The following is a 25039-nucleotide window of genomic DNA, read 5'->3' as shown; positions in this document are numbered from 1 at the left end:
GGAAAGCACGTATCGGCCGTATAACAGGTAATACTATGCATATTATGTAGGCGCACCCCGCGTGAGTGTTGAAGCTGGCCAACTCGACGTGTTGAAATCTGTAGTAGTGATGATGGTACCTTTTACACATATCGTGTCGTTCATTATATATATCTTTGTTGTTTATTTGATAATATCGTTAATGACATTTTTGAAACCTAGTTAGAGGTTAGCTTCTGTCAATATCAATATTTTAAATATATTATTGCTATAGCAATAATTGATAATTATTGTTTGAACACTGTAAGTTAAATATTTTTCAACTTAATGATAACACCTGGTAAAATAGTATATTCTGAAGATATTGTTCATAACATTCAGATAATCAAAACCCAGAAATTTAATGGAAAACACGGTTAAGTGTAAAGTTACCTTAACGATTTTATTTTTAACTAATGCAGTGAGATTCGATAGCGTTCTAAATTTTTTAGTGTGATACCTATATATACCTATTTCCAATCCATTTGTATACATGCAATATATTGAAGTATATTAATCGGTATCGGGTCACTTCCTCGTTTGCTATTTCCCTATCCGATACACTGCATTGAAATTGACTTGGCTTTCAAGAATAATAAAATTAATTTTAAAATTATATTGAAAAAATGTAATCTATAGATTATGTAGATATAAATATAATATAATACATTTGAAAAAATATATAAAACATTTTAATGTCGTAATTTTAAATTTTGAGTGATTTAAATAAAATACCCATATAGAACATGTTTGTCATGTTTGTCATATATAAACATATTATTTTGATATTATGTAGAAAAATATCATATTGTTTCCATAATTTATACTAATTATTATTAGTATATTTCTACTAATTTGTCACCCAATCCACGTATCTTTAAAATAATCAATTAAATAGAGTAATAGTTCTTTACTTATTGTCAACAAAATAAACTACTGCGATATTAATTTGTCGATTTTTTCAATTACATGTGTTACAAAAACAAAAGCTAAAACCATTAGCTGTTAAACATTTAAAGTAAATTTGTATAATTTGTATAGTTTTGACGTATTACTAGAAGGTTAGGCAATTGAAGAATAATGATACATTTTAAATATTTGATTTAAATTGATGTTAGGTAATATGTACTGTATAAATATTCATTATTTCTAAGTTTTAAACATAAGATTTTAATATTTGTAGTTATTTGAATAATTAGTAAATAATTACTTAATATGTAAGAATTTACTGATTAATAAGTCTAGATCCCAAATGTAATATAGTGTTAAATACAAAATAATTTGTATTCATAAATATGTTTTTATTTAATATACATTTCATATGATAAAATAAAAAATATAATCATCTCATAATTCTATATGTGTACTTAATTCCAAATAACTTGTAAATATAATAATATAAAAGCTCAAAGATTATATAAAAATAGTAATAATAATAATAATAGTGATAAAATACAAAAATGTGTATTGAATACAACTCAGACGCTGTTGTATATATTTATCTTAGAGATCGTAACTGGGTAAATAAAATATATTTTTGTTGCTTTTATCACGACTTTTATATTTATGTTCTCCTGTAACATTTTTTTCTTATCTGTGTGTACGTATAAATGTATAAAAAATTACGAAACAAAACGAATGTATAATTGTACACATTGTACAGTAAGGGAGAAGCCCGTAACCTAACCGATAACTTATATAAATTTATAATGTCAAAACGAAAATCGAATATATCATATAACTTTAATAAGTTCACGTCTGGCGAATGAAAAAAAAATTGTCTGAGGCACGTAATGATTTTAATTGGATTTTCAGATGAAACATTGTATTAATACCGTTCTTATTTTTTCGTTTCGTCTGTCGCCGTATACGCTCGAATACTCGACGGTCATAGCGCGTGCCTAAATTAGCGGCCCAGTACAGTGTGTTTAATTAACGGTGGTCGGTGTAAAAACGTCGTATTTGTTTTCTCTCGCTCCGGAGAACTGTATAATAATTTATTCATAATATGAATTATGAGGACGGACGCCGGCTGCCACGTGGCACGTCAAAATCAGTCGTTTTTGACGGTTCGCAGCGGGCCGTATATAATTTTCGTGATTTTTTTAGGTTGTTATATGGCAAAAAAAAAAAATGGCAATGAACGAACGTAAAAATTAACAAAAAAAACTTAAACCATTGACTCGGACATGTCTGTAAAGCATAATATTGTAATATAAAATGGAGACTTGAGCTCGGTAAATATTATAGTTAAAAGTATAAATTGTGTTAATTTCGTCAAAACCGAGTAATACCTTTTACATTTAAAAATATTTTTAAATACAATATTATTTCTTACATTTTTTTTTTTATGTGTAAAAATATCGGTATCTAAGTCGATTTAAATAAAAAAAATTAACCATAATATAAACGTCTCTTTACAGTACATTTAATTTAAAATATTTTAAAGAAAAATAACTACATGAATTGACTTATAGAAAACATTTTACCGCTAATTTCCCTATCTCTAAATTAATATTATGCAGTAGGCATGATAATTATAACATATGGCCAAGGACATATTGCTGCACCCATTGTCTTCTTTGTGCGCGTGTATAATATTATATTATTATAATGATATAGATCGGTCGATCGCCAGCGAGCTCTACGCCCAATCGTCGCCCAGCATCTGACACGCGTCCGCAAGAACACGACATTTCGTCAACGTGACCGCTGTTTTCAGTGACGCAGAGTATTACTATCATTATGATTACTATTATGATGTATTATATTGTAGTTGTGGCAGTTGTATAAGATGCACATAGTATAATATGCGTATGCGCGTAATACATAATATTGTATGTATATGGGAAAAGAAACCTGAAAGGTTGCTGAGCAACCGCAGAAGCGAAAATCCCCTCGGGACGGACCAGTTTCTCCACCGTATACACATATAGAATATTATAATACGGTGTCAAATATCAGCAGCCTACATCTCGGCACTCTTAATAATTGGCCGAATTTACATTATATACATATTAATATTACTATAAGTTATAACGTATAGGTTAGGTATACATTTTTTCTTTCTTACCTCTTTTACAAAATATTATAATAACGATAACAGTAATATTAGTAATAATACCACACGCGTACGTCCGTGTGTGCGTACAGTAAACACATATATAATACTATCATGCTTATTATTATTGTTATATATAACGCTATTATAATAATATGATAGTAGGTATTATGCCTTTCTACACGCCGAACCCTTCTATATGTAAATGTATATAACACATGTGACATGTGTACGTGTGTGTATACGCGTATACGACCGCCAACAAAACCACAAAAACCGTCCTATCCTATCTGTATAAGGATGTGAAGCCTATTTCAGTCGTAATGATCGCTATATAGTATAATATAATATTTATTTCCCCAAGACTATACGCACGATATATAACGCCGTCGTCAATCGTAATCGTATTCTAATGTTATTAATTGAGGTTGGGATTTTGATGGAATATCATTTTTTTTTCTACTGTTTTTCTAAAGCACATATCTGAAGCCGAATGGGGGATCCTGATTTTTTAAATTATGTTGTTTGACAAATTCAACTTTTTAGAATATTTTCAATTTTCTAGAAAGTTCCTAACAAATTATTTTTGAAGCGAACGTAAATTGTAATGGTAACTGTCATGCATATGGTAGTAGGGGTACATTATATTATAGTGGTGAAATATAACGTGCAGTAGATAATGTTATGTCATGCTTGTCGACCGCTGTATTCATATCTATTAATAACTTATAAAAAAGTAGAAACAATAGGTACTTCTATTTTATTGTCATCTGAAATAAAAATCCTAATTTGAAATTATTCAATAGATACATTATATTATATATATTTTTTTTTTAAATTGTGAGTGTTAAATTTTTAAAAGCTTTTTTTTTAGAATGCATATGTTAAGATTTTCAAAGCATTTTCATATATTATTTTTAGAGCGTTAAAATTCAGTCCTAAACATATTATATTCTATGATAGATTTTGCCAATGACGCATGACTTGAACACGATAAGTCGAATATTTGATATAGTATATACGTATTATATATTGGGCGAGAAATATTGACTGAATTTGATAATCTTAAACGTACACCCACCCTCTTAAAAATTTACCCTATTCAACGTATTTCCGTACAGCCCACGGCCATTCTATTGTGTTGTTACCAGTTATATATAGGTAAAAATGACTAAATAATAATAATAATTATAATATTATGACATTGGAATGTAAGACGTGAAAAATGTTCGGTTGATTCGGATATTGTTAGGTATATATATATTGTAATTTGTCTGTGTGTACGCGCGTGTGTGTGTGTAAAACCAGCAGATAGATTAAAACGTTTTGAGTAATTATAATCTTATTTGTCGGCCGCTAACGAGCTGCGCGGGCCGTCGGGTGTATGGACAAGAGCAGAGGAAACGGACAAGAACGAAAATGATATCGTAACCCGTTTAAAATATATACACACATACACACACTCATATAATATATAAATGTATGCGTAAACAGCTCGGGGGACACAATAATAATAATAATAATAATAATAATAATAATAATACGTATCCTGGTGGTGCAGATATACGATACTGAGGGCGGCGCCGTTTGATAGCGGGTTATTATGTCAGTCGTGAGTCGTTAAAAAAACGTTTATGTATTTATCTAGGCCATTTTGTTTTGCTGTTTAAAATCATTATTTTTTTTTTTTTTTTACCGTGTCTACCTAACTACTTACCTCATACGCACATAGACATGCGGAGGCTCTTATAACTCCACCATGTCTATGGATCCTTAAAAACAGATTATTAACACCACTGTAGTCGATTTAGTTCCTATTTGGTCCCGTTTGAAAAAATGTATTTAATTTTTTTTTTATTTTATGGTAAACTGAATTAGTTCCACTTGGTTATTCACTCCCTGCGTGTCATTATATCATAGTCATGGCATTTATTGTGTTTATTAAAATAGTTTTAAAATTATTTATAAGTTTATCACTGAAGCAACAAATATAGTTTTTCTTTTTGGCTGGTATTTTTTATAGCTAACCCTGTTTCTTACTTATCTAGCGAGAAGTAAGTAATGAAATAAAAATTACGTGCGTACAAAACGTTCTAATTATACAGATTTACGATTCACACAAGTGATTATACAAGAGTAAAAATGTACATTCTTCACGGTTCATAGAAGACATAGAATTAAAATAAAAACAATTGTTTTGTATGAAAATTATAATTTAAGTGGTAGAAAATATTCAATACGTTTTGCGTTAGAGTATAAATACAATATTCATATTTTCCATAATATTTTAAAAAAAAAATCAATTTCACGAGTTGTTTTAATTTATAGTTATTAAGGTATCCAATTATTAAATATATTATCTAATGTTTACAATTACCTACATATTGCGTGTTTTAACAGTTCAAAAAATAAATAAATAAATAAATAAAGATGGAACTGGTTTGAATATCATGAACGTAATATATAATATGTATGATTATTGTATTAATGTTTAAGTTGATTTATATTTATTAGAGAATATTAAAATAATATTTATCTTTTAATGACGTTAAAATACCTATCTGTTTAAGAGAGTATTATAATATAAAATGAGTATATCAATTACCATATAATTACTCAGACACACGTTCTGCACTTGTTGAAATATAAAATATTCATGTTATTTTGATGTATCGTATACAGGACTTTAACGCGCGTCTGCACATTATTATGAAACGTATATATATTATAATACGTAAAAATTGTGATCAATACTATTGATTTAATACGCAACGTAAATTCATAATCAGTACACGCATAATTACTATATCCCAATAACTTTGTCGAACTCTTGAAAAGCGAATATTCCGTTATCAGTCAATAAAAGATTACGTAAACTAATCGACAAAAACACAAACTTCAACTTATATAAAATAATATTACGTATATTATTTATAATAGTTTTTTTTGTAACATTGTTCAAACTTTAATTATGTGCATGTATACAATTAATTAATACTAATAATAGTAAAGCTATGTAAAAAAAAAAAACTTAAATTAAAATTCAGTTTATAAGTTATTAATAGAAACAAAATAATTAATGGATATCTACTGTGAATGGTTCACAGATGATAGAGAACTACAACATTTATTACAAAGAATATCATATAATATTAACTACAGATTTTTTTCTACCACGTCATATTTTACGGTTTCTGACATAAAATCTATGATTATTCCTCATCTCATCTGATCGGATTGTGGAAATGTTAAGTTCTAAAGTACAAAGAACATTTTATCGATGGGAGAACAAAAATACTAATACTAATTTAAATTAGTGCATATTATAATACAATATAAACATAATATTGTGTGTACGTGGGTTTATGTTTATCTGTATTGTCGACGTTTCGTAACGTAAGATAATAAATGTATATAACTCAAAAAAATGACGTTGAAATTAAATGGACTTGTGATGTGGCTCAAGGGTGTTCGTAAAGTCATCGGGTAGGTAGTAGGGTGATATTGTGGGTAGTGTGTTTGGAAAGCAGTGTAGTCAACGGTCGTCATAATGATATTATGTGTAATATTAAAAAAATCATCACACCCGCTGAACACTACTGCTTCTTAGACATATTATCTAATAGAAAATATAGATCAACCGCACTCATAGGCATAATATATTGTAATAATATTATATTACATCTACACTTATTCTTGTTGTATCGTCTTCGATTGTTACGACGGATCAACAGATTAGCGTAGTGTGACTAGGTCGAAATATAATATGTGTGTAATATATACCTACTCGTTAAAGTCGAGTGGAAATGGGATGGGTGGATACAATATTTCTACAAAGATTCATCGATAAAAATAAATATTTTTGAAATTCTTAGTCTTTAATTTTGAGCGAATAGCTTTATAACGTGACCTACACGTGACAACTGTCGAAGAAAACAGGTTAATATATATTTTTTTTAATTTATGGAACTCGAAAATCAATAATATAATACCAACATAAATTTATATACATTGCTTATAAGACTGAAATGTAGGTGCATGATATAACTGTTTCATATAATATTATCATATTGTGTAAATATTTTACTTGGCAATGATCAAATGAAAATAAGACTACATTAACAGAATGATTTCTTTTTTCAGATTCGTTGACGTCATTAATACTCTGTGTGGTACTTAATTAATTATGCTTTATATGGACAAGTGTTTCTTATTATTTAACATAATATTAGTATGCTATGTTGTATACACCGCACTACACTCAAATGATTCCAGTGATTTTTTCGAACTTTCACGATTCAAAATTTAAAACATATTCTCTAACGATCGTAAATTCTACGGTTTATCCAACTATTTGGTGCAGCGTCTATTGTTATATATAAGGTGAATGGTTATTTATTATACTGCTCACACCTATTTTTTAATTAATAATGATTAAATTATTCAAAGACTATGTTCTAAAATTCTTAAATATTTAACTACTAAAGTATATCCTGTTATGATATAATTGTTTTGTTTTTAAACCGAAACCACCGTTTTTACTGTAAATAAATTATTAAATATAAACATAGTTTTTTAAATGTTGATGTATCAAATTCAAAGATTTAACGAGTAGTCAATTAGGGTTCATTAGTTATTAAAATATTTATACTAAGGATAAAAATCTTTAAAAATGATTAGAAAAATATAAAAATATAGTATAATATTAGATCTAATATCATTTACTATAATTAAATATTTTTTATAAATTATTATTGTCCATAGATTAATATAAATTACTCACATTTTTGAATTAGCATAACACTTTAATACATTATTTCAAACTCATTATCATATAGACCTACTATACTTAGTACACAAAGTAAAGTAATTCAAAAATTCTCATTTGAATTTTGATTTTAATACGTCAACATTTTCTAAAAAATTATCTGCTAAATAATTCAAAGTAGTAATTAAAAAGGGTTATCATTTGAAAAAGCAGAAGTTTGTATTTCTACGGAATACTTTTTCACTCTTCAAGTAATATGGTAATATAAAGAATATGGTATATTTAAAAATTCTATAAATTATAATATGTTGGTTGAGAACTAGGTGGTAAGCATGTTTAGAGAATCACCCAGTATATTATATTTTATTTATCATATTACTGGTTGTATTGATCTGCTGAAATAGGTAGGTAGTAAGTACCTAACCCGTACAATACGCGTATTATGTGTCCAATAATATATTATAGGCTCGTATAATGTGCACTTGCTCACGCGCTGTTTCGAACCGATTTTTCAAACAGCTATTTAGCACCAATTTATTTCGGGTCCGACGACGGTGGTACACCGAATGATTAACCGCGAACCTACGGGTAACGATGTGTTCTATCTACATGATTAAATCGAACACGGCACGCGCGTATATTTCTCGACCGGCGAGGAATTATGGCCGACAGTCGTGATTATTTCGACTGTGTAACAATATTATAATATCGACGATCTGCGATGGGGGCGATGCATAAGAACCCCGCAGGGAACAAACGTCTGAAATATTAATATTATTACTATTAAGACGCGCCGCGGTGTAAACGACGCTGACAAAACGCTTTTCGTCGACTTTAGGCGGACGTAATCAATTTCAAGCGAAACCATTTCCCGTCGAATCCATTAATTTCATTTGTAATCATTATTAAACGCGGCCCATTTCGGCATATTTTTGTTTTAATAACACACCGGTATATATATCATACATAAACTCATAAACGAATACGTGTGAATATCATCTACGATTCGTATATTATACCTCTGCCCACTGACGACGACTGTGTTATATTATATATATATATACAGTAATACAAGACGTCGAGGGCTCTGAATATTGTATACAACATAATAATATTCTGACGCTGAATTTTTATTAGGTACTAATAAATTAATATATCAAGGGAACATGACGTTTCCATTTTATCGTATTAAGTACGCTTGCCAACACGTATGCAAGGATATATATATATACATTACGCATACCGAAATTGTGTATTATATTTATCGTGTACTCAATGAGAAATTATAGGAATTATTATTAACAGAGAAAATATTCTAATAACAGCTACTTTATGTTCTACTTGGTAATTGATCAATAATTGATTGCTATTTGTATGAAATCGTTTTTCGACAATTGCTGGAAGGTCTTTGATTTAAAAATAAAAATAAAATACTCAGTGCTATTTAAAAATTATTTTTTAACTTACCTCGTTATGTTTGTATTTAACTACTTTTTTTTTATCCATTTCACTACATTTTTATGTAGGCCTGGAGCGTAAAGTAATGAATGATACGCGCGTCCACACATTAAAACTTCGCGAAATAGTACCTAAGATCTAAAATTATGTAGGAACAACTGGTGTGTGTAGTGTTGTATAATGTGTATCTTGTATATTAATGTGTATGTATGTGTGTGTGTAATTTTAAAACAAGTGATCGATAAGTAACTTAAATGTAAAAAAGGGTTAAATACTAAATTGAATATACAATAAATTGGCTAGCAAAAATGTAATGTATAAAACAATACGGCCCTCCTGGCGCAACAATATAAAAATGTATAATGATATAATAAAAAAATCAAATAAATAAATATGTTACATATTTGAAACAAGTGATACATATAAATATGTGTAAATATGCGGTGATTTGCCCACACACGATATACAAAAATAAATATGAAAACATGTGACGATTAGCACCTATCCAATATACAAGCCACTGTGGTGATTCGCACAAACACAAAAATATAACTAAATGTATGTGGAAATTAGTGCACACATGAACACAAAAAAGCACAGTACGACGACGCCGAGGTTTCTGCAGGACTCACTCAACAAACTTGTATAATAATGTTATATGGACGACAAAAAATAATTACGGTGGCCGTGTTTTACCCCGCGCCCAATGTGCTGGCGACAGACAATAACGTGTTGTTATGTGATTAACATTTCAATTTATTTTATAGCTCACGATAACAATAATAATTATCGTTGTACAAAAATAAGTATACACAAATATAAGTTATAACGTGTAAATGCGTGTGTGTGTGTTGCTAGCTGTTCCTTTATGCCCGAGACCTACTTATATTATTATATTGGCGAGAACACTCTCAAAAGTAATAATTTAATTTGTGTAAATCATGCTTAACTCCGTTTAATTACACCAAACATAAAATTAACCACGGAACAAAAATAGAAACGAATGAAAATAGTTTCGTTCGGAATTTAAAAAAAAAAAAACTTCTTCAACGCGTACACAATCTTAACTGCAGACAATGATGCAATGTTACAATAGTAAGTGTAGTTACTTGGAAAACACTACAAATTAATAGTTTAACAGCTAAAAAGTAGAATTTAGTATCAGCTTAGATTTTAGAGCCAAAGCATAAATTTAACCCCGAATTCCGAGATAAGATTTATCTAGGACACATGGCTACGCGGTACGTATGTGTACAAATCTAGTTATATTGCTCTTGTTGGAATGTTACTAAACTTAGCTCATCTTAGGGACAACGTTTAGTCGTTTAAATCTTTGGGCTTGACACTAATCCATCGGGCATTTAGGTTAGACGGTATATAATGTAAATTATTTTGTGCAGTCGTCGATAAAATATGCCAACGGCGTATTTATTGAGTACCGTCATATTTTGTTATCTCGACGCTAGTATGATGCTAAAAATATAATCAAATATATTATAGTATTAGACAACGCTAATTAAATATTTTCGGTGTAATATTGATAATCACTGAATTTTATCACTGGGTAACCGATTACTAAACGCTGTTAAAACTATGCAATAGAAATCACACTGTCACTTGAAAATGCATAACATAGAGGTGAATATGGTTTTAAACGAATTACTGTTATCGTCTTCAAAAATGTTTATCATCCTATTAATAGGTAGAAATATTATAATTTAAAATGATACTCACACATTTTTTGTCGTTTCAATGGTGCCTTAATATTGCAAATGCAATAATTATAATATTATTTAATGTGGTTTAAAAATAGTAATATCGCAGTATATTATATATACTATACTATGTGAGCTTATTAATTATTGTAATAACTGATAAATTGTTGGAAATCAATTTATTCAAATCCGACGTTATATTAAATTTGACTGTTAATCAACTACAATGATTATGTGTTTTGTAAGTATAATATATTATAACGCAAATCAAAAAATGTAAGACCAATTCTCTAAAATATGAATCGTTACGGAACAAGCTAAAAAAATGTTTTCGGGCAGTTATAATTACGTACTTAGGTACATTGAATTGTTACTTTTCGTATTTTTAAATCGATCCAGTTTTGATTAGTTTAGAGTTTTTAATGCTATTAATTAAAGTATGCTTGAATGCAATAATAATACCCAAAACTGACGTGATGCAATTTATCATTTATAAATCATGGAAGGGTATATTGCAAGCTAAGCTTTTTAACAACGTGGCGTAATTTTTACATTTTCAAATCGACTTTGAATTTTTACAAGATATTAATGTCGTTTATTTATATATACAATGTTATACTTAACACTGATGGTATAAGTGTTACATTTTCCGATGGAATATTAGACTGAATACTTGTCGAATAGAATTCAATCGAAATCTCCGACGTCGTTATTAAAATAATATTTTATAGTTGACGTCTTGAACGATTATTAATGTAATTTTAAATCTAACGTGCATGGATCCACCGAAATATTGATCTGGGAAAAAGTATTATCGCTAATAAAATATTATATTATTATACAATTTGTTCTCTTTCCCATCTCCATTACGAACTTAACGCAGAGACGACGGGATAACTGTTTGGAACTATTACCGGTTGTCTCGTAATGTATAATAATAATATTATTATTATGAAGATGATACGACGGGAACGCCCAGCTATCGTAAGAACGCAAAACCTTGGTGCAGATGGTCTCAAAAATATTATATGCTATTTATGTGGAAAATGGAGTTTTGGCACCATATTATATATATATAGTATATTTATACGAATAACATATATATATCAAATGAAACGCAAATATAACGTAATATATGGTCGAAAATAAAAAAAAAAAAATAATGTGCTCCACACGTATAATAATATACGTACATGCTATATATACGTATTCTTCCTCAACTAAACTCGTATTTACTCGTTTGAATATTATAATAATTTCATATTATGTATGAACGATGTGAATTACTCTGAAAGTCAAACGATATTGATATGCCACTGTTCCATTTTGACATACCGCCCTATTATATAATATATAACACGTATTATAATATAACACATAATGTCATATTCTTTATCACATTGGTTATTATATTATATATGGAGTGATTCATTTATAGTAAGACCATCGTTTGTCTCGAAAAACAATAATGTAGATACTTGAATTTTTTCTTTTACATAATTTTAGATTTTAAGTCATTAAAAACAACATTTTACTTTTGAATAAGAGTATATATTTATTGCAAAGCGGAATATTGTTCAGAGAATTAAACCTACAAAAATCGAATTTTGGACAAGTAATAAACCATGGGCGCCCATTGCTTTAATTTTTAGAAGAAGAGCTAAATATATCAAAAAAAGTCTCAAAATATAAACTAAATAAACGTTTAATCTGCTATTAATTTTGAGTATATCTATCAAGTCATTAATACGACTATATATATACTAAATATTACTATACATATATATATATTTTATTTCAAATCCCTATAGTGATAAAGAAAAGAATAATTTGTATGATTTTTATGTAATTAGATAATATATACAATGCTAGTATTTAATATAAGATTATATTATTTTTCCAAGAGGGGGGGAAGTTCCTTGTCTTACCACCCTCAATGGGTATCCATGCAAGTAGCTTATTAGTAAATTATAATTTTACAAGTATTTAAATTTTAAAGTTAAAATTTGCAAAGTAGTGAACCAACATTTTACGAAATACTCTTAGTGGCACTCCACTCTATTTATCTTAATTTAAAACAATTATAACTCATAAATCACTTTTACAAAATGTTATTTTTATATATCAAAGAACTCAGCTTAAAATTATTAAATAATAAATATTTTTCAATGACTTTAACAGTAATTTTTATATTAATGAGTGTCTTGTACATTAAATGGATCACTCAGTATACGAGTATTCTATCGTACGACACGCGTTTATGTACAATACAATATCTGTAGCATGAAAGGGTAGAATCGTGCACGTACGTACGTGTATATTTTATACATTTATAGGCGGGCGTGCAGCCCGTTAGAAAGGTTTTTCCGACCTCCTCCGGTGGGTGGCATAAATCACACATAGTCGCGGGTTTTTTGACTGCACCGCCGGAGCAGGAGAAATTTTCGTAGCTGGGTGGGCGGGTGCGCATGTGACTGTAAAAATTATATTATTGCCGCGGAATTCACCCACCAGTGGACACATGATATTATGATATAAGCCTGCGAGAGGAAAAACGGAAAAGTCGGCCGCGTTTATCGTGTGGTTCGCGGCGGAAATGCTATAAATAATATAACGATAAAGTCGAGATTAGAACGCCACTGCACGATGTGCAAAGGCCCCTGACCACATAGATCGTAGCGAAATTTCATTTCACATCCCTCGTCTCACAACTACTTACTATTTAGAAAAAAACAGACGATATTTTTAAAATGCATTGCGTATAGTTTGACGAAATAGGATTTTCATTCTTGTTTTGCAACAGCCAACGAAAGTAATTAATTGCTGTTTGGTTAGAAAAAATAGATATTGTAAATGGTGTTTGTAGACATTTTCGAAAACGATTTCGTGAATGTGCAGTTTTTAGTAAAACTATAACAAGAAGACTAAAAATATTTTTCCGACCCGTTCAGGTGTTAGCGAAAACATCGTGATTGCGATTCGCCCTTAAATATAATGGTACACCTGCGATACCCGATTATTAAACGTTACATATACCACATGAATCGGCTTAGCCAATCGACCATAACACCTCTCAATTGTTTATTTATGTTGATTTATAGATATTGTGCTGTACAAATTAATCTTTGCTCGTTATTGAATTCTGTGTAGATGGATAATATATTGTTATTGTTATTCAGCATTCGTCGAACGATCATCTACGGCACCTACCTACCTAATAATATTTAATCGTTGTGTACCTATAACGGCTACAACTGCCGAACCAAAACAAAATATAAAATAATTTCAATTTTTTTTTTTATCTCTCATATGTAGCGATTTATGTAACTATTGTAACTATAACGATGTCATCAAGACATATACGTAGCAGTTTTAAACACAAAACATAATATTTTCTTCGAGTACGATACGTTAGTATCGTTCGCCGCTGCTATCGTACGTACATTTTGGCTCCCGGGGCTATATTATGTATTACGCGTGAAATGCGAAAATTGTTTATGGTTTTGTTTTCAATAAATAATAATATTCAATGATTTATGCACTACCGTCATAAAAACCAATCGAAGATAAATGGCCCTATAAACGTAGTTATCGGGAGCGTAAAATCGTTTTGCAATTATTTAAATCGTCCGTATCGCGACGGCCATCTCATTATTCATTTAACTGATAATTATTTAGAATAATTCAAAAATTGTTAAAAGACCATGATTGTTCCTTTTTTTTATTTCAGTTGTTATTTCATAATTGCAAATCTCAATCAAACGTACTCTTATCATTAGTATTTCAAAAACAATAGGGCAAAAATAATAACACAACAAAACGTATAGACGTTATTATCTCGAGTGAAATGTTTTTGATACAGTAAGTTATTACGTTGATCTACATCAAAGTGGGAATTACTCTTGATATTTAATTTTAAACATTGTCTGTATAATTCGTAATATTTCCTGCCTCGAGGAAATTAATTACTACTCAAAGATTAACATCAAATTATCTCTAACGTTTATATACAAAATATGGGAAACATTAATATTGTTCGCACTCTGAATAATAAATAATATTTTGTATGGTACACTGTTAGGGCAAGTGATGTGAATTTTTATTTGATTGTTAATATTTAATGTCAAAATTTTGACATTCGAACAAAAGCAATCTCCCACATAAAAATACTTCATTTTTAATGATTATAAATGTATATAATTTATACGGATATCATATATACTAACCATACCTTGCACTTTGCAGCTAATTCCATAAGTCGTTAGGTAATTTTATACAATCATCATTATATTTTTTCGACAGACTGGATTACTGACAACGAACTATTATATAATATAAGCAGTGTTGGGTAAAAAAAAACTCGATAATTAACGTTTACGTGAAATATATTTATAACAATTTAATATTCATAAATTTTAACAAATATATAATATACCTATATTGTATTCATTGAATTTGTGTTATTATCTTTTTTTTTTATACTGTTGTTTAATATAATTATAGTATTCATTTAAAAAAATTTACTTTTTATCTAATGACACTTAAGTTAATGAATTTAACTGTTTTCTTCATACTCAAATTATATTTATTTTAAAATGCTTATTACTTTACAATGTATCTTTATTTTTCATAATATTAACAAATTAAATTAGTATTATAATACATGACGTGTTGAAATAATGTCAGTAAATGTAATATTTGTAAACCTTATTTGTAGGTTAATTTTAGAGATCGTAGCCCAATATTCCTAATTATAGGTCATAATTATGTACTTATAAGTTGTAATATTCAAACAGATCTAAGAGTAAATTTTTCATATTTTCTTTTCTTCATTTAATTTTGCATGTTATGTATTAGGTATGTCAGTTAATAACATATAATATACTTATAATAATATTATAATAATATTATACTTTACTGTTATCATTTATTTAAGTTATGTTTATTTAAATTATTTTTATTGATTTTAATTACAATTCGGTTACTATACAATCATTGAGGCACTTAAAATTTATATTTTTTTATCTATCAAATATATTGATTTGTTTTACAAAAAAATGAAATTTAATTAAATTGATGTTAGGAAACAATGAGAATAAAATTTTTGATTCAGTATTCGATTAAAATAGATTGGCCGATTTATATTACTATTTTTGTCATATATACTTTGTTTGATAACACCCGCTATAGGCTTATGGCCATACGTATATATATATATATATATATGTATTTTTTTTATGCATTTACACGATTTTATTTTATTTAAATTGATTCCACGCCATTGCCTAACCCAGGGGTTAAACTTTTAAATAATAAATAATGTCGACTAAGAAAATGATTGTGAAATCGGTGCGGTAAATCGATTGAATTATACACAGATGTCTATAAATGTACACAACACATGTATGTGTAATGTGTGTAAGCTGCAGACTAATGTCATAAAGAAACCATCGAAAGAAATTAAAATTGATAACCATAATAGATTTAATATAATAATATAAATAATATGTATAGATAGCACTCAGAATTCGAGAATTGTTTTCGACACAAACTTTTTCTGTCTTCCATAAACGATCGGATGACTTTGCAAGCAATAAATGTGTGTACGTAATGGATAAAAAACAACAACCACAAAAAACTACGAAAACCAATAACTTTTTTTTTCTAAACGACGGTTTTTGCAAGAAATAGAAAACACTTAAAACCATTTAGCTTAAGAAAAAAATACAGCTCCTTGAGATCTTGTCATTCGGCAATCTTCGATTTTATGGCTTGGATTATTATATGGTATTTTATTACGACAGACTAATAAATTTCTAGTCAAACTCGTGTTAAACGCGTTATTAAAACGAAGTTAGAGACACCAGAGAGTTATGAGGTGTCACCACGCGTCACAACGATAAATCCGGTCAAATAATAATAACGATGATCGTAATGCTAATAATAATAAAAAACCTACGTTTTGATGAACTTGATAAAGCACAATTCGCATCCAACGGTACAGACGTATAAAAATAACTAAAAATAACTGAATTTAAGATATTAAGCCAGTACCATATTAGTGTTAGAACTACGGATACCATAATAGAGCTAAGCGTATACGGGTGATTTACCAAGTATGCACACTCATATTTTCCTCGAATAATACATTTATTCAAATAATTATGTATTTTTAAAACTTTAAGTATACTTAAGGACTATATTTTCAAATACTTAAAATTTTTTATACTATTTAATGAATGTCCCGTGAGTGATATAACCTTATTTTTTGAACATTTAGATGTATCTGAGCCAAAATCCAAATGAGTTTAGTTTCTGATTTATTAAAATACATATACTAAGGATGATAATATTTTATAATAGTTATACATAAAACATAAAACTAGATTTAATATTAATCATACTGTTATAATAGTTGATAAGACGTGTATATTTTAAAACGATAATGATATTATATTGGTTAAACTTATTTTAAAATCAACATAACCTATGTTAATATAATAATTTTAAAAATAGCTTCTATGTTTTCTATAATTTTGATACTACAGATTGTTGTCTTTAAAACACCAGTTAATCTATCTAAAAACTATTAGTATATGCATTTAGATACATCAACATTTTTAAAAAAAAATTCATTTGCTTAAAAATGTATAAAAAAATAATATAGTTTACATTATAAAAAAAAAAAATAGTTTAATTTCCATAGAACACTTCTTTAATGGAATGACAAATCTAAGTAATTAAAAACAGTACGGTCTTTAAGTAAACTTAAAAATGTCAAGTTTAAATTTTTAATAAATTCTTATTATATGATTAAATGAGGATGAATTATATTTTAAAGACCACGAATAATGCTTTGATATATACGAATCGTATAGTGAAATCCATTTTTGTAACACGAATATTATGTTCGGGTCATATTATTATAAGCTTCACGAATAAATTCACAATTATTATATTTTATACAATACATTCGTCTCTCTTAGAATATATCTCATATATCTAACAGTTATGATATCCATCAAATAAAAAGTTTAACTGCTTTAAATTAACTTTAACAGTCATTACGATAATGATATTACCGAAATCTATATTTTTACATTTTCCGATAAAATATAACATTTTAAACGTGTACTGGATTATTTTTCAATTTATCACTGCTGCACTGTTAAAAGTAAATCCGAGCCAACATAATATATTTCAGTTTAATAAAAACTTGATTTAACTTAATAAAATTACTCACGTTTTAATTTTATTAAAAAACAAAGACATTTTATTTCAAAGAAAATATTTCTAATCGATAACACAACAGCAATATGACCTGTATACCAACGAGATAAATCTGGTGTTAAGATAATATCACGAAAAATTTAATTAGTTTACTTCCTCAATTATACAGTATCATATTGGTTTTTATAAATTTAATAGTGTTTATTTAATGATTTATTTTTAAATTAAAAACATTAAACACCTTAGCTATACATGTATACTTATTTATTTTTCGGTTTAATATTATGTTAAATTTCGACAAATCATATTTAAATTTAAACCATGGGATACTTAATACAGTTCAGCATTTAAATTTAAATGTAAAAAAAATTAAAGTATTTAACTTTCAATTTCACAGATTTTTAATAATGTTTTAAGCGTTGCTTGCTTGGGTTATAGATATTTTTAGATTTGAAATTAATTTTAGTATTGAAATAAACTGTATTTACGTTATATTTATTTATATTGTAAAAGAAAATAATCAACTAAGAATTTATTAATTACAAACTGTATTAAATACTTAAAATTAAACAGTTTAAAGTTTATTATCATTTAATATTACGCTTTAATGAAAGTTTATAAAATAAAACTTATAAAAGTTGGTTAAATGTTTGTTATATGAAAAAAAAATTATTCAAATAAAAACTATTTGAGTATTCATTCAAAATACTTTTAATTAATAATTAAACACCAATTCAAAACTAATGTACTATAATAATTATTCGACCCTTTGTATTTATTAAAATTATTAATATAAGCGCCAGGTACTATATAAAAATAAAGTGTTTGCATTGGATAATAGGCGTGATATTATATTGTTATTTTTTAAAACATAAATATATGTACCCAAACAGAGCTCTGCTATAACTTTTTAATTTAATTGTATTGGCTAAAAACACTAACCATAAACGATTTTGTTCTCTTAACCAAACGTTGAAATAATATATTATTATTGTTTTTTTATGGTTACGACCTTCACTCATCGTTTGTCACCGTGGTGCTACAGTGATAAAATTGCGCGCACAAATTTATTACTTTTAAAGTATTATATCAAATGTTTTTTGAATGTATTGTTTAGAACCTAATCATATTTCACCAAGGATTTTATCGTAGAACATGAATGATAGTAAAATGTTATTATTTTACAATTAATAATTGTAACTATCAATGTTGTTTAATAATCATTAATAATTTAATAGAATATTTTAAATTAAAAATTATATTCATTACTATTATGTTTCAATTAATTTTACAAAAGTATGCGTATTTTCAACTGAAACTAACAATAATTACGGATAATCAATTATCTTGTAATAATATAAATATATTTCAGCAATCTATAGCCAAAGTGAATGTTTCTATTTTTTACATGGTACAATCATCAAAAATTGATAAATATTAGTTTTTTAAATATTAGATGTGCAAATTGTAACTCATAAGTCATAACTATTATAACTAGGTACTATAGTATATTATAATATACTTAAATCAGTAGTACCTTTATTGTTTTTTTTTTTATTTCATACAATTATTTTTTAAATATTATATTATTTCTATGAATATAAATTCTAAAACATGTACTCAAGTATTTATTATATATTAAATATATTAAACTTTAAAATTTAAATTAATTTTTTAAATATAATACTTCCTTTCCCGAATGAATAAAATATTAACAAGGTTGTCATATTAGTAGAGGTAATGATATCATAGTGGTCGGCATTACCTATTTATATAACGTGGATATTATTTTCATTGTGATAATACTGTAAATAAATAAGCGTACATTTCAGTAGAAAACACGGGTTTTGCGGAAAACGTAGTTTGTCATTTGTTTTATAATGTTGAAAAGAGAAAACAATAAAACCGTATATACACACGAAATAAACCCAGAAAAACCTCTTTCTATATATGATTTTTCGTTGTGTATATGAATGTATTTTTTTGGTAATTTAGGAAACGATGCGTCTTCTTTATTGCTTTCGATGCACACAAAAGTGCATTGACACTGTGTTTATTGTTCATCCCGTAAAATACCCATTTTATTGTTAACGGTGCGCGATTTTTCTTCTGCAGCGAGCCTTTCCCAGCTGACTCGATAACGTCTCGGAATTTATAGTTTATTTACTTAAACGTTGTCGTTTACTCTTTGCGTGGAACGATCGAAATAATATATGTCCATTAAAAAAGAAAACTAACTACCAAGTGCAGGTTTCTATTGTTTATAAGTTTATAACGTTGTGAGTACAATGAGAGCATATTATGTATATTTATCCAACTATTTACATATTATAGATATGATACAGTTCACACTTTAATAAAAATGCATATTTTTATTTATCCATTGATTTATATTTTCTTAATATGTATTTTGTGTTACGCTTGGCAAATGAGAAGACATATTTATAAATAAAACTATCTATTTTTTTCCTATGGAATTACGTTAAGCATACAGCCATGTTTCATGTTATCAATTTAATTATTTTATTGTTTTTACAATCAGTGAATTAATCTTAAAAATTTGAAATTTACTATCACCGAATATTACTCTTATAACTATTATAATTATATATTTTAATTTATATTATAAATTCATAGGCTATAATTATTTTAGAGAAAATGCGAATTTGTGTTGTTATTATTCTCAAAAATGATTTGATTTATTACCTAACTTACTTTACAATGGTTTTGAAAATTTTAATCCTTTTTTTTTTTTACCCCAAAAATCCTGAATAGAAAATATTTTCATTGTAAACCAAGATATCTCTCTGTTAATCTGTGCTCATGTGGCTTAGATATTATAATATCTTTGTACTTAAAATATTTCATTAAAAAGGTTTTGTTATAATGTATTTAACTACAGAATGAAAAATTATTCAAATAATTAATGCAAAATACTTGAAATTAACGTTACTTCAGAATACGTACTTATTTGACGAAAAAATGTCAGACCTTTAACAGTTTATCTATAGGTACCTATGTAAATTGGTTATTCCTAATATAAATCAACGTTTAAAATTTTAAATGAAATTTCGCACACAATAAATTTTGGGTCAACTAGAAGTTTCGACAAAATGTTAACAATTTAACATTAAATAGCGACCGTCATATTATTATCCTGGTCATAATTGTTTGTGTTTCAGAACAATTTGTTTTCAAGCTTCAGTTCGTTATATATTTTATATAATATAATATAAGAGTATAGTAATACAAATTGGCTTGATTAACTTACATTTTTTTCTTCTAAATATGCTGCTAGTATTTAAAACAGAATCTACTTCATTTCTGACAATTATAAATTGCATAAAATTATTGTACTAATATCAGGCTTGACGACATCATTATTCTCGGATTGTTATAGAAATTACTAAATGTCAATATCAAAAACGGTGCCAAAAAAAAAAATCGATAATAACACTTAAGAATTTAAGGCGTATCATCCTGATTTCAAGCTTGACATAATATTATTATAGAACGGTTATTTAGGTAAAAATTTTATGTTTTCGTAACGTAGGTATATGACGTGTGAAACTATAATATATTATTACGCCCACTATTTTACGATTTGATAGTCGATATTTTCGGATTCTCTCGATAAACCTACGTTTTTTTTATAAGTGTTTAAGAGAATATTAAAATGTGTAATTTTAGATTTAATGTTTGTGCATTTAACGACCATTACATGGTACATTAAATTGTAATCCAATTTTATTATATATTATTATAGGAAGTCAGTCGTGATTAAAAGTTAATTTATTTTTATGTTATCTATAATTAGTATTAACGTGCATCATTAATAAAAAAAAATCCATCATAAAATATTTACAAAGGTATTTAGGTACATAATTTAATATTAATATATAATTTATCGAGTGTAATTTTATGATTTAAAATTAGGTAATGATAATAAACTATAATTAGGTTTACATCTTGGACGTTAATATTTTTCTTTAAATAAAACAGTGTTTAAAAATAAATTACAATATCGTTTATCGTATTCAAATTGTATTATAATATCAAGTTACGATTTTAATAATTACAAAAATTATCTATTCCTAATAAATTATAAAATCAATGTTCGAGTATATGTGTAAGCGGTTTATAACCAATTCAGTGATTATGAAATTTGATACATAGGTAATACTTAACACTAAAATAAGCACTTCGAAACAAATTTTCAATTTTTATATTTAAAGAAATGTTCACTTAAAGATTATTTGGCGTATGCTATGAAAAACAAATATTATTTTGTTTATATAAGATTTTTATTGTTTAAATATTTATTATAATTGAGCCCTGCTTTTTTATGAATAACAAAGAACAATCCAAATAACTGTTTCAAAAATTGAGTATAGCTTATATTTAACGGAACTTAAAAAAGAGTAAATCCACGGGTATTTAATTTATCAAACCTCAAAACAACAAGAAAATTAGTTAATTTAATAATAGTTAAAAATAATTAGGTGTAGCCAGTTAATTTATAAAATCAAAATGTTATGATTCATAACTCTATAACTTTAATATAATAAATTATAATATACCTATTATTGATTTCAAGTAATCAATTTAATTTACTGTTGTAAAATAGTGTTTGTTTAACTTAAGTATATCGCAGTTTGTATTCTACGACAGTCTGGGGGTTTTTGTCGATTAGTTTAAGTGCTCCTAAAATTCTGAACGCAGGTGGTATAGTGCAAAGATGTATACACTACCTTTAGAGATGTAATTTTAGGAATTAAAAAAAAAAAAATGGAGAAATTGAGCTTTGATAAGAATTAGATATTTAATGAAACTATAAACAACAGTATTTTTTTTTCTTAAAATTTAAAAAAAATTATAAAGTTACAATAGTTATAATCTTTGAGATATAAGTAAGTACTTAATTTTATCATGTATCTTATTTATATGAATTTCGAATTCTATGATTTAATTTTCCGTCACTGTATAATATAATGTATTAACTATTAAGTTACTTTTTGATATCTTCACTCATAGCGGAGACTTAATATTAATATTACCGAAAGCACCCTATCGGCAGGTATTTATTATAGTTGCAATAGTTATTGATATATGAATGTTTATGGCGACGAGTGTAATATTTTAAAAGAATGTAACCAGACATCACGGTAGTTCATATAATGAAATGCCGGTATGAAAATCACAGACAACACCTCGGTGGGTACTGATAATTGAAATATTTGTATTAAATGTAACCAAAGTCGTCATAAACCTAACTCGCTAACCGTGTATTATTAATTATTATTGACATTAGGACGAATTTTTATGGATTGTATTATTGTCATAATTGCGATGTACCCATAAATTTCGATTTAAGTATTTATTATACCCCACACATAATCATCACACTATGTAGAACTAACTGAAATACACAAGTAGTTATATTTGATACATACCTAAGATTTTTTGAACTTGCTAAAATAATTATAAATTATAAAAATCAGACACATCAGATAATAGTTCAAAAATTACTGTAAACATTGTAAGCTCAAACATACCATTTGTTAATAATCTCAGAATTATAAATCAACGTAACTTCTTGTTGTTAAAAACTTAATTTAATAGTTTATAGTACTTAAACCTTCTAGCTACGGTAAACTTAAAAAAGGAATAGGTGTCTTTCTTTGAATTAGGTCACTTTAACCATGTTACAAAAGTATAGGATTTAAGATTTATAAGTTTATCGATTTATAGATCAATAAAATTGCGCGGATTAATCTCCGAGAATAATGATTTATGTATGCATTTTATGATAATATATTATAATGTAACAGCAGTTACGAATCGAAACAGTCTCCTCGGACATATCCTTGCGAAGCGATTACCGGTGTTGGCTCGGCGTACGTACTATTATTATGAACTTACCTACCTAGTTTGTCCACCATATACTTTCCTTTAATACAGAGTGATGATTTTCCAAGAACATTATGTGTTGTTTTTGAACCCAAACTCTAAACTTTACAAACAATAGTGTGTCAATATGAACTTTAAGGTAAATCAATATTTGGTATGTCCGCTACATTGAAATTTAATGAAAATATTTTACTTCTGATCAAAAAATTATAAAAATGAGTAATCTTTAAAAAAGAAAACCACTATAAGTAATAGAAAAAAAATATACCAATGTATTTATACAAAAACATAGTATCTATTTGGAACTATTTAGACTTAATTGTATTAAGAGTAAAATTTGCACGGATGTTTAAAAAAAAAAAAAAAATTCAAACATTGAATTGGAAAATAAGTGCAAAGCAACAGTCAGCTGTACCGCTCTGTATAATAATGTCGTATCTGCTTGCCTACGCTCATACCGTTGATAATAATAATATATTTAAAAATATGTAAATATCCTGGCGATTATAATAACGAGGTGTTTGTATATTATGCGTAAGTTAACGTATGTGTTTATGTGCGCAGGATGGCTGGGAGCAATGTCCACGGGAGTGGCGCTTTTGCTGTCACCGGTGACGATAGCGTTTTGCCGGCGGAAATCCACAAGATTGACGGCCGTCATGGGCGGCCTGATCACCGCGCTTGGATGTCTCTTCACCAGTTTTGCCACGCAGTTCCATCAACTGTTCTTCAGCTACGGTACTGTCATCGGTAAGCGCATACAACAATGATATTATATTAATTAGATTGTATCATATATTTATTTTGTAAGTCATTGATTTATATACACCGTAAAATGCAGACAAAAAGACGCGAGCGATTTTCTGTTGGTGATAAAAT

At 27.5% G+C, this 25039-nt stretch overlaps 1 protein-coding gene across 4 annotated transcripts in view; it reads left to right on the top strand.

Annotated features, from left to right (window-relative positions):
* The window catches only part of LOC112604183 (monocarboxylate transporter 2), a 310370-nt gene that overhangs the window by 260671 nt on the left and 24660 nt on the right, over window positions 1-25039 (top strand). For all 4 annotated transcript variants that reach the window (XM_025353101.1, XM_025353097.1, XM_025353100.1 and 1 more), the window contains one exon: window positions 24725-24910. In XM_025353101.1, the coding sequence (XP_025208886.1) occupies window positions 24725-24910 (186 nt within the window). The remainder of the gene's footprint in view (window positions 1-24724; window positions 24911-25039) is intronic.

The sequence above is a fragment of the Melanaphis sacchari genome, unplaced genomic scaffold (assembly GCF_002803265.2).
Source record: "Melanaphis sacchari strain LSU unplaced genomic scaffold, SCAv2.0 Contig11_pilon_pilon, whole genome shotgun sequence".
NCBI lineage: Eukaryota > Metazoa > Arthropoda > Insecta > Hemiptera > Aphididae > Melanaphis > Melanaphis sacchari.
Note: the sequence above shows the minus strand (reverse complement) of the source record. Positions and strands in the feature narration are given on the sequence as shown.